The sequence below is a fragment of the Pipistrellus hanaki genome, assembly GCF_964339955.1.
Source record: "Pipistrellus hanaki genome assembly, chromosome: 1".
NCBI classification, from domain to species: Eukaryota; Metazoa; Chordata; class Mammalia; order Chiroptera; family Vespertilionidae; genus Pipistrellus; species Pipistrellus hanaki.
Window position 1 is genome coordinate 110536554 of NC_140503.1, and position 15082 is coordinate 110551635.

At 38.8% G+C, this 15082-nt stretch overlaps 1 protein-coding gene across 1 annotated transcript; it reads left to right on the top strand.

Annotated features, from left to right (window-relative positions):
* Nucleotides 1–465: 465 nt before the first annotated feature.
* On the top strand, nt 466–1110 carry RPL10L (ribosomal protein L10 like; the record flags this gene model as incomplete). Its single annotated transcript, XM_084861104.1, has 1 exon — nt 466–1110. The coding sequence occupies one exon, from the start codon at nt 466–468 to the stop codon at nt 1108–1110; it is 645 nt and encodes a 214-aa protein (XP_084717230.1).
* Nucleotides 1111–15082: the final 13972 nt, after the last annotated feature.

The window sequence follows — 15082 nt, forward strand, 5'->3', positions numbered from 1 at the left end:
CTCAGCTCTTCCCGAGCCTCACCGGAGAGCGAGCGCACGCCCAGAAACCACTTTCCCCAGGGCAGGTGACCACACAGCTGCTCAGACGGCCATTGATTATACAAACGCTGATGGGAGACACGAGCTCTGGAAAACATATTACTTTGATAGAGAATATTGACCAGCTGGAGAGAGCTTTCTTATTTAATCTCTAGGAAAATGTGTCTTTCCTACTATGACAAAGCCCAGGGCAAATGTTCTACACCCCAGAGTGGACAGCAAGAAAGACATGGCCTCAGCGCCTCGCGGTGGGCTCCAGGCGCGGCCACCAGCGGGAAGGGGCGCTGCCGCCATTATGGCGGGAAGACCTAAAAAAGGGCCTTCCGGTCCTCCAGGAACTCTATGGTCCGTGGGGCAGATGGGCGTCCGCCTACGTCGCATGCGTGGGGCGGGGCCTCTCTGGGCTGCAACGGTTGTGGATCCGCCATGGGCCGCCGACCCGCTCGCTGCTACCGGTACTGCAAGAACAAGCCGTACCCCAAGTCCCGCTTCTGCCGCGGGGTCCCGGATGCCAAGATCCGCATCTTCGACCTGGGGCGCAAGAAGGCGAAGGTGGACGAGTTCCCGCTCTGCGGCCACATGGTGTCCGATGAGTACGAGCAGCTCTCCTCCGAAGCCCTGGAGGCCGCGCGCATCTGCGCCAACAAGTACATGGTGAAAAGCTGCGGGAAGGACGGCTTTCACATCCGCGTGCGGCTGCACCCCTTCCACGTCATCCGCATCAACAAGATGCTGTCCTGTGCCGGCGCCGACCGGCTGCAGACGGGCATGCGGGGCGCCTTCGGGAAGCCCCAGGGCACGGTGGCCCGCGTGCACATCGGCCAGGTCATCATGTCCATCCGCACCAAGGCGCACAACAAGGAGCACGTGGTGGAAGCCCTGCGCAGGGCCAAGTTCAAGTTCCCGGGCCGCCAGAAGATCCACATCTCCAAGAAGTGGGGCTTCACCAAGTTTAACGCAGATGAATTTGAAGACAAAGTGGCCAGGAAGCGCCTCATCCCTGATGGCTGTGGAGTCAAGTACGTCCCCAGTCGCGGCCCGCTGGACAAGTGGCGCGCTCTGCACTCCTGAGGACTGGGACAGCCCCCCCCCTCTGGCCATGCTGGTCTGCCTGACGTCAGCTTATCATTAAAATTTACTGGGGAAAAAAAAACACTGTCTTTTTAATATTTTTTAAAAGTTTATCCAATTTTTAGAATTCAGATGACTAGAAAAATAATATTTATATTAACACCAGAAAGTTTTAATGGCAAGTGATATTTTCCTTTTAAGTGAGAATGAGACAATTTGCATGTGATTTATAGAGAAAGCTATTGAAATTTTAATACAAACTTTTAACTTGGGAGAGTCTGGGGAAATATTTAGAAAGTTGTTGGTAGTGAAGTCATAATTATGCTATTATGATCTTGAATAAAACTTGGCTAGAGAAAATTCAAGATATTCAGAGAAAAAAAATCTTTATTGTTTATAGGAAACAAATGGTAGGGATGAAAATTAGGATATGCTTTAGAGATATTTCAACTACAATGCCTTTGAAACTTAAAAAATTTATTCTCAATCTTGTTGCTTATGTTTTCCTTATAATTTCTACACATTGTTTTTGAATTACCTCTCACCTTCAATTATCAGCCTTGAGACAATTAGGTATCACTGAAAAAAGTTTCCCAGACAAGCCTTACATTGTCTCACAAACTGGACACCACAGTCCAATCTTTTGGACTATAGTTTATGCTCTAAAAAGATTGTAGAGAAATTTTGCAGTTTGTTGGTGTTTGCCCTTTAGTATACTGATCACACAGGCTGTGGTTTTTGTTTGTTTGTTTGTTATATTTTTAAAAATAAGATAAAATTCTGGGTCTTTACTACATTTAAATTTTCAGTTAGGCTAGTCTTTCAAATTTCAATTCTGCAAACAATGCCTTCAGTTTTCTTAAACCACTTATTTTCAGAATCAGTATATGAAAGCAAAGAAAGCAATACTAAACAGTATAGAAACATACTTCTAAAATTGTTTCCATTTACTTAAAAAAAATGACTGTCAATCCTAAAATTTTCTATCTCACTTGATATTTAAATCAGGCTCTTGCTATAAGATAGATTCTATTTGTGTATTTTTAAGTAAAGGTTCTGTTTTAAGCTATAATATTTTACTATACTATAAAATGACAAATTGCAATTTGATAAATGCAATTATATAAAGAATCATATAATAAAAGCCTAGGTGGTGCCACATGCATGACGCCCACAAGTGACATCTCCACAAGATGCAGGTTGGGAGGGCAGTTGAAGGCAAACTGACCAGCAGGGGAGGGCAGTTGAGGGCAACCAGACTTGCAGGGGAGGCCAGTTGAGGTTGACCTTGCAGGCAGGGGAGGGCAGTTGGGGGCGGGGGGGGGGGGGGAGGACCAGCCCTGCAGAGGAGAGCAGTTGGGAGGGACCAGGCCTACAGGAAGGGCAGTTGGGTGCAATCAGGACTGCAGGGGAGGGCAGTGAGGGGTGACCAGGCCTTCAAGGGAGGGCAATTAGGGGTGACTAGGCCTACAGGGGAGGATAGTTGGGGGTGATCAGGCTGGCAGGGGAGGGAAGTTGGGGGTGATCAGGCTGGCAGGGGAGCAGTTAGGGGGCAATCAGGTTGGCGGCAAAGAGGTTAGGGGCATCAGGCAGGCAGACAGGCAAGTGGCTAGGAGCCAGCTGCCCTGGATTGTGAAAGGGATGTTCTGCTGGTTTAGGCCTGATCCCAGGGATCGGGCCTAAAAGGGGAGTATGGCATACCCCAAGGGGTCCCAGATTAGAGAGGGTGCAGGCCAGGCTGAGACACCCCTCCATGCATGAATTTCATGCACTGGGCCACTAGTATAAATATATAGAAAGGGCTCTTCAGCAAGAAGTGTTTTACCTAATTCTTTTAAACTCCTGGTTTTCTAAGAAATTTAAGTTCTATGCAATTGGTAAATGAGGGTTGACCTGAGCCAAATCTGACTCCTATCCAGTCCTGTTTGCTTGCATTTGTATCTCAAATGGGTTCCAAAAGTATTCTATACTTTTGCTGGCGATCAACCACCTATTTGCCGTGAGCTTTCTATCAGCCAGTGCAAAGGGGGAAACTGATCAGGTGCACAATTTATAGTATCTTTGAGAGCAAATAAGTTAGGTACTCAAGAAAAGTACACTGAGTGGCCATATTATTATGTGTTCAGAGATTATAATCTGGCCACTCAGTGTATTTAAAGAGTAGGGCCATATCTGTAGTAGAATTTATTGTATTTTGAGAATTATGTTATTAAACTCTTCAAGGATCCTATTCATGAAACTCCCTGTTTCAGGCTGACTAATCACTGATAGAAAGACAAGAGGTTGTGGGGAAGGATAGCATCTTTTGGGCAAATGCAGAGTTCTTAAGAGAGCAAGATTCCTTATGCGGTCTGGATGGGTAGTGAGAGACATTGAATTAGAATGTTAGGAAATGGTGATTTTCTTTTGCTTAAATGTTAGGAGTCATTGGACAAAAACAACAACAACAAAAAAACAACAACAACAAAACAAAAACAAAAACAAAACCTATGCAAGTTATGGGGACTGGAAAGTGATGGCAGGACTGAGAGAGTGTCAGGGGATGACCCTCATTCCCAGTCTCTGGCATAGCAAGGAAAAAATAAATTTCCCAAAGTGTGGGGCCATCTGGTGCTTTATGTTTAAGCAATATTGTTGATTCTATGCCCCCTTTCCCAAGAGCATTGCTTACTGGGAGACAACAATAGCAGCAAAGGGCTGTGTGTGGAGTGTGTGTGTGTGGGTGGGGGGTGAGGTAAAGGAGGAGGGGCTTCCTCTGTGGCAGTAGGTGAAGGCAGGGAAAGGAAGAGCCATACCTTAGATTTCTCTCAAGGGGATTAAATAAAGAGGAACTCGTGCCCTCTAAAGAAACTGCAAAAAAAAAAAAAAGAATTGCATAAGAGTCAGCATTCGGACACCAGATACATGAAGAACCAGGAGGCAGCACTATCAATAAAGCAGCAACAACTGAAAGGGAACCTGTGTCCTGTGAATAGAAGTCTAATGTAGAGAATGCTGTTTATGTTGACATTCTGTTGTCCACGTACCAAAGGATGAGGGAGGGAAAGGGGAAATAAGAACAGACAATTTCCTCTTTCTGCTCTAAGAAGCTGAAACTACTAGTTTAGGCTATTCTAATGAAATAGACAGAAGGTTTGAATAGGTTCAGTGACAATTTTAATAATTGAAAGTTATGGGTGCTACTGAACAAGCAGGAACTTCAATGGGGCACAGCGGGTAACTTTTCATGGAAAATAAAAATTTTATGTTCACTTCAATGTTTCTCCTGTCAAACCAGTTTTATAAGCATTTTGATGAAAAATTCCACAAATGGTACCAGTAAATGCCTGAATTACTGAGACATTGAAATTTCATCAGACTAAAGTAAAACCTCTTTGAACATAAAGAGACTTCTATACTTCCTCCAAAAAATGTCTTTATCATTTAACTGTGGCTGCTCTACTTCTCTACCTCATAGGAGCACCTTAGATATGAGCATACTCTAAATTTCCATCACTGACACCCATGTTCATTGCAAGCCATTTTTTGAAACAACACTGGATTATTCATAAAAGTGCCATTTTTACATTTTCAAGTTATTATAAAATAATTGAAAGTTATAATTATAGGACCTACTTTATCTAAAATCAAAGTTGAGGTTTTAAAAATTTGATTCTTACCTATACCTAAGGACATTTTGTGGCAAATATCATGAGTACTTAGTCACTAAATTAGTGTATTTAAGGTATACAAACCCTACATCTTCAGAAAATCGTTTAAAATCTTTCTATATAAAAGTCTGACTGAATGACCAAATGACTGGTCAACTGGTTGCGATGACATGCACTGACCACCAGGGGGACGGAGCTCAACACAGAAGCTGCTCCCTGGTGGTCAATGTGCTCCCACAGCCAATCTCCTATAGCTGACCAACCTCCTGTGGTCCCTTCCCCGGCCAGCTGGCCAACTTCCCATAGCCTCTCCCCCTGGCCTGCCAACCTCCCACAGCCCCTCCTTCCTGGCCAACCTTCCACGGACTTGATTGGCCCCAATCACTGGCCAGGCAGAGGAACCCTACCCATGCGCACATTTGTGCACCAGGCCTCTAGTTATATAATAAATTTGAAGAGGCCTTTGTCCTTGAATCCAGTCGTACCACTTTTAGAGAACTACCCTAGAAATACTCAACCATCTGAATGATAAGACATATGCAAGAATCTTTATACCACTGTTTATAATAGCAAGGAATTAAGAAAAACAAAACTAATTTTTATAAAGTGGGAAGTACCAAGGTAAGTGTTTCTATTGGAGAATATCCATAATGGAGACACTATAAAATATGAAAAATTAACAAACTAGAGCCATAGCAAAAAACAAGCAAGTCTCAGAATGTTGAGTGAAAAAGGAAAATAAGACTCTAGATAGTGTAATGCCTTTTTCTAAACCTTCATGCCATGTGCATGAAAGAATCAGCAAACAGGAGGCAGCAAGCATCCTTCTGCCCAACTCTGAGGCTCTCCTCCCACCACCAGCTCACAGCCACTTGGAGTTTTCAAGCCTAAATAGCATTAGTTACAGGTGTCTTTGGCCCCAGGTGCTCTGTTCTCACAGTTCCAGGGCTACTCTTGATCATTTGTTTGTTTCTTTTACTTTCCCTTTGTTGCTATAACCTCTTCTTTCTATAGCTATGATTCTAGAGACTCCTCTCTTTTATCAGCTCTGGAAAATTCTCATTTATTATTGCTGCAGATATTAATGTTCTTATAATACCACTATTCTCTTTTTCTGGAACTCAGAGTAAATATGTTAGATCTCATTGTACCCCCATATCTCTTAACATTTTTTTCATGTCTCCATCTCTTTGTCTCCTTGCAGGGCATTTGTATATTTCTGCATGTGTATTTTCCTGTGCATTATTGTTTCTTTCCCTGACTTTAGCCTTTTGTTTAGCCCATTCAAGGGGACTTTAACTTGTCAATTGCATTTTTCATTTTCAGAAGATATACTTATTTTTTTCTTAAAAAATAGACACTTATTGCTGTTTTTCTTTATTCCAATTTTCTCCATATTCTTTATGCTTTTTATAATTATATCTGAATTTATTTATTTGTTATACTTTATTTTATTCCTATTTCATAGTGGCTTTCCTTTTCTTTGTTTTTCTTTTCAAAAGTCTTTTTATTGTTAGTTTATATTTTGCTGAAATCATTCTCTGGTACACCAATGCCTGTTAGGTGTTTTTCCACCAGGCCGGATTTATTGTGGATTTGGCCTGGTCCCTGGGATGCTACCATCCTGGAACCAATTTCTCTTGTCATGAGGGATTAAGAATGTGGAATTCTCAAGCTGGGCTTTCTGACTTTGCTGTACAGTTCAGTTCTGTAAGGATTATGTATGGATGTGCGTCTCTAGGAAATACACCTGCTTTGTATGTGCCTCTCTGCTTCAATTTTAACCTGCTCTTCTTTGCTTCTGTTTTTAGATCCTTGGAGATATATTAACTTTCCAGTGAACCTAGAAATGTAATTGAAGGTAATAAATATAAACAGAATCTAGTTATATTTTAGTGGAGGGTCACTTAAACTCCATACTCTTACTTACTAAGTGAAAGTCATGATATTTTTTAATCTGGTGTAGGCACCTTTTAAAGAAGGAGCTCTTACTCATTGGGACAGCATGGACCTGAATATTATTATGCTAAAGTAAATAAGCCAGCTAGAGAAAGACAAATATCACATGATCTCACTTATATGTGGAATCTAATGGACAAAATAAGCTGACAAAATACGTCCAGAGATGTGGATGTATGGAGTAGAATAATAGAAGGGAAGGGGTGGAGAGGACAGACAGAGATTAACTAAAGGACATATATGTATATGCATAGCCCATGGACACAGACAATGATATGGGGAAGGCAGGGGCTGGGTGTTAGTGTGCAAAGGAGGGGATAAAAGGCTGCATCTGTAATACTGTCAACAATAAATTAAAAGAAAAAACATGGAATGTTTTACCTTGAATCATATTAATGTATATATAGACATCATAAATATTACAGTCTTTCTAATTGCATTGCCCATTATCTTACAGAAGCTGAAAATGTTTCCCAGAATTCTCTCTTTCATAGGGTGATTGATCACAAAGGAAATTTGCATGAGATTTGGAAGACGGAAATGGAACAACTATTATACTCACAAAGTTGGTGCAGAGTACAGGTATCACTGCATTTCATGAATGTAATTGATTTGCTGACACACGTCATTGAAGAATGGAAGCAACCCAACATCAGCTCATCAACCCATGCCGGATCTCACCGTTTATTTTCTCTGAGACCCAGACCAGGAATACATGCAGCTGTGCTGATGGGCCAGGCTTTTGTTTGGTCTCATAGGGAGAGTTTAAAGCACTGACAGACCTGGATTTCAGATTGTCCTCATGGGGTTCAGTTTGTCCTCATGGGCTCCATTTGTGGGATTAAGTTTATTCATACTTCACTTTGCATTTAATTTTTTCTTTCAGTTGTCTGTCTTCCTGAGTCATAATGACTTCAGACCCACCACAAAGAGAGAGGCAACAGCATTCACTAGACTTCTTCATGGTCCCTTGTTTGTGTCTTTATTAAGTTTTATTTTATCACCCATTATCCTCTTTAGAACTTCTTTCCCAGCTGTTTCAGTTATTCTGCAAAATATAATTCCTGTAATACACTTATTATTCCATATTACTCTTGGTATTTCTGCTTCCTTGAACAAACTCTAGCAGATATAGGAATGATAATTAAAATTTGGTTTATTGTAGCTATTGAAAATGCAAATGCTTTGGAACATATAGATTTTTGTTTGGATCCTGGTTCTGCCTTCTACTTTCCCTGTAACCTTGAAAAATTTATTGAAACTTTCAGAGGATTAATTTTCTAAACTTCAAAACATTATTATGACAATTATGAGAACATGCACTTAGCAGAGTTTCTGTGACATAGTCCATTCTGAATAAATGATGCTTTTAATAATTTATTATTAAGTGATTAGAACTTGAAGAGAGTTCACTGTGTATTAACTATGCTTACTAATATAATTACTCTGGCTATAAAGTAAAATCCATATCTTACACACTTTTAATTGCAGAATTTCAAAATATTGATGCTATTTTTAAAATTAATTCCTAAAGTATACATTGTATACTATTTTTCCTTTGTAAACGGAACAGTTACAAAATATTTGCATTCAGATGTGAAAATGTGTAATAGCCATCGTAATCACTATTTCCTGGTATATTAACTCTCATTTTCTAATGAAGATACATAAATTTTTTTGTGAAGTAACTACTAAAACTTGTAAAATTTGCCTATATTTTAATTTTTTACAACATGTCAATATATTATTTAAAGTATTACATATAATTTTAATTATATTAATGTACTTATTTGTATGTATTAGAAAAGAAATACTAAAAAGTAATTATTTTATTGCAGTATAAAATATACCAAAATAACTTACTATTTCCTACTTATAAGTTACAGAGGCATATTGGTATGTATTATGCTAGAATTAATGGACCATGAAAAGTTATGACTAAATTAGAACAAGCATTTTTATTCACCATCATTTTAAGAAGTATATTAAAATATAAGAATAAAGCCATAAAAAATAGACTCCAATCATAAGATCATAAAGGATACTAGTCTAGGCATTGCTTTTCACTTTGGACTTAATCCCACCAAAGGAACTAGTTCACACATAATTGCAATAAGTTTTCATGCTAGAATCTGATTTGTAAACATTCTCTCTTTCTCTGACTTACTGACAATCTCAAGAAGTACACTTACACACATATTTGAGATTGTTAGTAATTCAGTAGTCTAATAAGTTAATAGTTTCATATGACATCCAATCTAATCACATGCCAATCAATTAAAAGAGAAAGAAAAAAATCACTTCTGAAATAAACTCTTTTGTCTTAAAAAAATAACTCAAACATTATGTTTTGAATTTTGCAAAGAGAACAAGAGTTACTATACTAATAAGAAATTAGAATTGTTTTATAGAAGACCTGGTTAAGCTTACTCCTGACTAATTACAATTATGCCTTTGAGGAGTGTTAAAGCAAAATGTAGTTTGAATAATGTAATTAGACTCACTGTTATTAACCAAAATCAAATGCATTGTTCATGCAAATATGAAGTAGCTATGTGGAAGGTAAATAGTATTTCGTCTTAAAGACAACGTGTTGGTAGATTAAATATGCTCTATTTATTAGGTAAACCTGCACATTTTGATGCACATAGTGGAATGCAGCAGACTGAGACAGAATGAAATCTGTAATTGTAATCATTGGAATGGGGTTCCAATTCCATATGAAAAGTAAACACCATAACATATGAAGACAAGTAACACTTGGTAAGCAGTGATTATAACTAATAACATTTTAAGAAAGCTTTAGGTATATTTGATGGACAAAAGCTATGGGAATTCCAACACTAATGATTTTTAGTATTCTCAGTATAAGAAAGATGTCAACAGATATTAGGATACAAGTCCTGAGAATTGGATTTAGCCATAGGATTTCAGCTCCTGATAGCAGTATTATCAAGAAATACTTCAGAAAAGACCCACTGGTCTGGAAAAAGTATAGATTTTTATCAATATAGAGATTAATGAACTAACCAGATTTGGTATAAATGATCAAAATGAGGTTCATTATCATGGGATGTAAGTTTGTGTAAAAAGATGCCCTTGCCTTAGTCCAGATGCTTTAGAGGATATCACACATTGCACAGGTTTTCTGATACACAATGTGAGAATCTCTCTAAGGGAAATTGCAGGGAATAGTCTGGTTCAATTTTACCAGATAATGTTAAATCCTTTTGCAAAAATACCTCATTGTATACACCTACTAGCAATGTCTGAGAGTTCCCATTTCCAAATATTCACCATCACTTCTTAACCTTTTAAACTTTCAGACAAAACAATTTTATAATTTTGAAATGATATCTAATTGTAATTTTAATTTGCATTTTTTCTGAGGAGCTTTTACATCTCTTCAAATGCTTATTAATCATTCAGATGTCTTCTGTGAAAAACATAGTATTTACTTTGCAGTGTTCTACAGGGCTATTTGTAATTTGTCTTCAGATTTAGACTTTTTTTTTTAATACAAGGCCTTTATGTTATGTGCTTCCTTTATCTCCTATTTTTCTGTGGTTTATCTTTTCAATCACTTAATGGTATTTTAGATGAACTAAAATAAAGTTCAGTGGGTTTGAATTTACCAGTATTTTCTCTATTAGTTTTATCTCTTATGTTTTCTTTAAGAATTATCTTTCTGGTCCCTGGTTGTAAACATTCACTACTTTTCTTCTAATGTTTTTCAAGTTTGCCTTTATTTTTAAAGTATTCAATTTGGAATTAACTTTTGTGTGTGATATGAAAAGAACCTAATTTTAATTTTTTAAATTATGAATCACCAATTATCCTTCTAGTTTACTGAATAGTCCATCATTTTCCATAAATGTATGGACCTAGCCGAAACTGGTTTGGCTCAGTGGATAGAGCATCGGTCTGCGGACTGAAAAGAGATGATTGCTTGTTAGGTGTATTAACTTGGCATGTGGGCTGTTCCAGAGAAGAAGAAACAGCACATCAGAACCTTTACAGAAGAGAGAGAATTTATCTATCCTTCATTTTTTATTGACCAAGATCCCTTAATGACTGAACTTCTGATTGATGTTATCTGGTGATTACTCTGGAAGCCAGACCCCATATCCAATGCTGTGTGGTATTTTGCCTAAGTCAGAAAATGGAGAGGTGCTATAACCAAGAGGGAAGAAGAGAGTCAAGGCTTATAACCCAATAGAGCAAGCATCTTAGTTCTTGATTTTATGGGCTGATTTTAATATTTACCTTTGGCTCTGTATTTGCTATATAACTCAATAGAAAGTTCCTTTCTATTCCAAGGTAGAATTTTCTTCTCTTTTTAACTCAAGAATGAATGTTACAGAAAATATCAAATAAGAATACAAAGAGATTTTTCACATTATATGTCATCAGGGATGTGCAAATTCAAACAAGAAACCACTGCACACGTCTTTAGAATGGCCAAAATCCAGAACATTCGCAATGAATGCTGAAAAGGATGCTGAGAAACAGGAATTCTCATTTATTGCTGGTGGAAACTCAAAATGGTTCTGCTATTTTTTATTTTTAATATATTTTATTGATATTTTACAGAGAGGAAGGGAGAGAGCTAGAGAGCTAGAAGTGTCGATAAGACAGAAACATCGACCAGCTGCCTCTTGCACAACCCCTACCTGGGATGTGCCCGCAACCAATGTACATGCCCTGGACCGGAATCAAATCTGGGACCTTTCAGTCCACAGACCGACGCTCTACCACTGAGCCAAAATGATTTCGGCAGTACTGCTATTTTAAAAGACAGATAGTGTTTTGTTTTGTTTCTCACTTTTCCTCTCTCTTCTTTTATTTTTAATTTTTTAAATTTAATAAATCTTTATTGTTTAGATTACAATTGTTCCTCTTTTTTCCCCCCATAGCTTTCCTCCACCTGGTTCCCATCCCATTCTCTTCTCTTACCTCCCCTCCACTGTCCTCATCCATAGGTGTACAATTTTTGTCCAGTCTCTTCCTGCACCACCCCCCATACTTCTTTCCCCCTGAGAGTTGTCAGTCCACTCCCTTTCTATGCCCCTGATTCAATTATATTCACCAGTTTATTCTGTACATCAGATTTTTAATTCACTTGATTTTTAGATTCACTTGTTGCTAGATATATATTTGTTGTTCATAATTTTTATCTTTACCTTTTTCTTCTTTTTCATCTTCTTAAAGAATACCTTTCAGCATTTCATATAATACTGGTTTGGTGTTGATGAACTTCTTTAGCTTTTTCTTATCTGTGAAGCTCTTTATCTGACCTTCAATTCTGAATGATAGCTTGGCTGGGTAGAGTAATCTTGGTTGTAGGTTCTGGCTATTCATTACTTTGACTATTACTTGCCACTCTTGTCTGGCCTTCATCGTTTCTGTTGAGAAATCACCTGGAAATCATATGGGTGCTCCCTTGTAGGTAACTAACTGCTTTCCTCTTGCTGCTTTTAATGTCCTCTCTTTGTCTTTTGCTCTTGGCATTTTAATTATGATGTGTATTGGTGTGGTCCTCTTTGAATTCTTTTTTTTTGGGGCGGGGAGGGTTCTGTGTGCTTCCTGAACTTGTAAGTCTATTTATTTCACCAGGTGGGGGAAGTTTTCAGTCATTATTTCTTCTAATAGGTTTTCAGTATCTTGCTCTCTCTCTTCTCTGGCACCTTCATAATTCTGATCTTGGTATGCTTAAAGTTGTCCCAGAGGCTTCTTACACTATCTTCAAATTTTTTATTACTTTTTCTTTTAGCTTTTATAGTTGAGTGATTTTTGCTTCTTTGTATTTTAAATATTTGACTTGATTCTTGCATTCTTCTAGTTTGCTGTTGAGTGTCTGTATAATATTTTTTTATTTCAGTCAGTGTAAGTTCAATTTCTAGTTGGTCCTTTTCCACATCCTCAAGGGTCTCTCTCATATCCTCAAGGTTCTCACTAAATTTATCAGCCTTTTCTAGGAAATTCTTGAAAGACCTTATAACTATGATTTTGAACTCTATCTCCAGTTGTTTGTTTTCCTTCATTTTTTTTTTTTTTCCATTTGTGATCTGTTTCTTTGTCTTCGCATTTTTGATGCTTCCCTGAGTTAGTAGGGTAGCTTTGTGTGCTAGTTGTCCTACATGGGCCAGTGGCTTGGCCTCCCCAGTTACCTGAGATGGACACTCTTGCATCCCTTTGTGGACTGTGTGTACAGGCTGTTGTAGTTAAGTCTTGATTGTTGTTGGTATCAGTGGGAGGAGTTGACCTCCAGGTCAATTGGCTGTGAGGATCAGCTGTGTCTATGCTGGGAGACAGCCTTATTTGATTAGACTTGCAAAATTGAGCAATTCTGTGCTCAGCTTAGATGGGGCTGGAGTTTTAGGGTAGAGCCTACAGCCTTGGCTTCCTGTCAGCCCCGTCCTATGAGGTTCCTGGGTCTCAGTGTCCCTCAGTACTTGTTCCAAGCACCTCTGAGAGAAAGGCACCCTCAAGTTTTGCTTGCTGCCAGACAGTCTAGTCTCTCCCCCAATAAATCTGGATTCCCAGATTCTAGCCTGGAACTAGGGTTCAGTTCAGTCAGAACTGGGGTTCAGCACAGTCTGGAGCTTTTGTCTCCATCCCACTAGGGCAATCTAGTAGCACAGTCAACATTTCGTCCTCTGCGCACATTCACATGTGCACCTCCAGAGCTCTGCCTTTTGAAACTCCCCTGAGTTTTTGCCTTACAGCCCAGATTCTCTCTTAATGAGCCTGGGTCTCCAGGGTCTTGTCCAGAACTGAGGTTCAGTGCAGTCAGAACTGGGGTTCAGCGCAGTCTGGAGCTTTTATCTCTTTTCTGCTAGAGAATACCATCCAGGCACTCAGCTTCCCCCTCCTCTCCAGCTCTGTCCTCTCCACACTCGCACACTCATGTCCCCGTACCTCAGGATTTTACAGCTCCTCTGATTTTCCTTGTGGTTTTTTCTTTCCTTATAGTTGTAGAATTTCCAGTCAATCAGCTTTCCTGTGGTTCTGGATGATGTCTGACTTGTCTTTTAGTTGTATTTTTTGAAATTTTTGTGTGAGGCTGCAGTTTAGGTGTTAACCTATGCTGCCATCTTGGTCTCTCCAGTTTGTGTGGTGTTTTTTTTTTTTTACAAAACTAAACATACTCTTACCTAAGATCCAGCAATCATGCTCCTTGGTGTATACTCAAAGGAATTAAAAACATGTCTACACAAAAATCCACAGGCAGATATAGCAGCTTTATTGATAACTAGAGGCCTGGTACATGAAAATTCATGCACTGGAGGGGGTGTCCTTCAGCCCGGCCTGCCCCCTCTCACAGTCTAGGAGCACTCAGGGGCAAGAGGCAACCAATGATCAGGAGAAGGTGATGTCCCCATCACACCTTAGCTGCTATCACTGCTGGTGGTGTAAGCTTTAGCCATCCCTGGTTACCTGAGTCTCAGGCAGCCCTGAGCAGCTGGGGGGATGAGGAGACTGGGAGCCACCATCTTGTGACTGTGGGCACTGCCATCTTTGAGGACTTGGCATCAATTAGCATATTCCCTCCTTGTTGACTGTGGGTGCTGCAATCTTTGTGACAGTGTGAGGGTCACTTAGCATATTCCTTCTTTATATATAGGATTTCTAAAACTTGGAAGCAACTAAGATATTCTTATGTAGGTGAATAGATAAATAAACTGGAATTTTATTCAGTGCTGAAAGAAAATTGGCTATCAAGCCATGAAAACATATGGAGTAAACTTTAATGTATATTATTAAGTAAAAGAAGCCAAAATTAAAATTCTACATATTGCATGCTATATGACATTATGAAAAAGGCAAAACTATGGAGACAGTAAAATTATTATTATTTGCCTGGCATTGGGGTGGAGGATGTGAGAAGGAATAATAGATGAAGCACAAGATTTTAAGGGCAGTAAAAATACTCTGTATGGGATTATTTAAATGGATATGCTACTATACATTTGCCCAAATCCACAGAATGTACAGTATGAATAGTGAACCATAGTGTAAAACTATGGACTTTAGATTATTGTACTATGTCAGTGTGGGTTCATCAATTGTAGCAAATATACTACTCTGGTGGGAGATATTGACAATGATGGAGGCAGGAGGTAAATGGAAAATCTCTATGCTTTTTGTTCAATATTGATATGAGCTTAAAACTGCTTTAAAAAATAGTCTTTTTTTTAAAGACTCTAAGTTGGATTTTATCAGACTTCAATTATCTTAATTATGTAGGGCATTTATTTTTCTTCTGTGAAATTACTGTTTCTGCCTTTTATCATTTTCCTATAGAATTGTCATATGTCTATTGATGTGGGGTAGTTCTTCAAATATACCAAATAGTAATC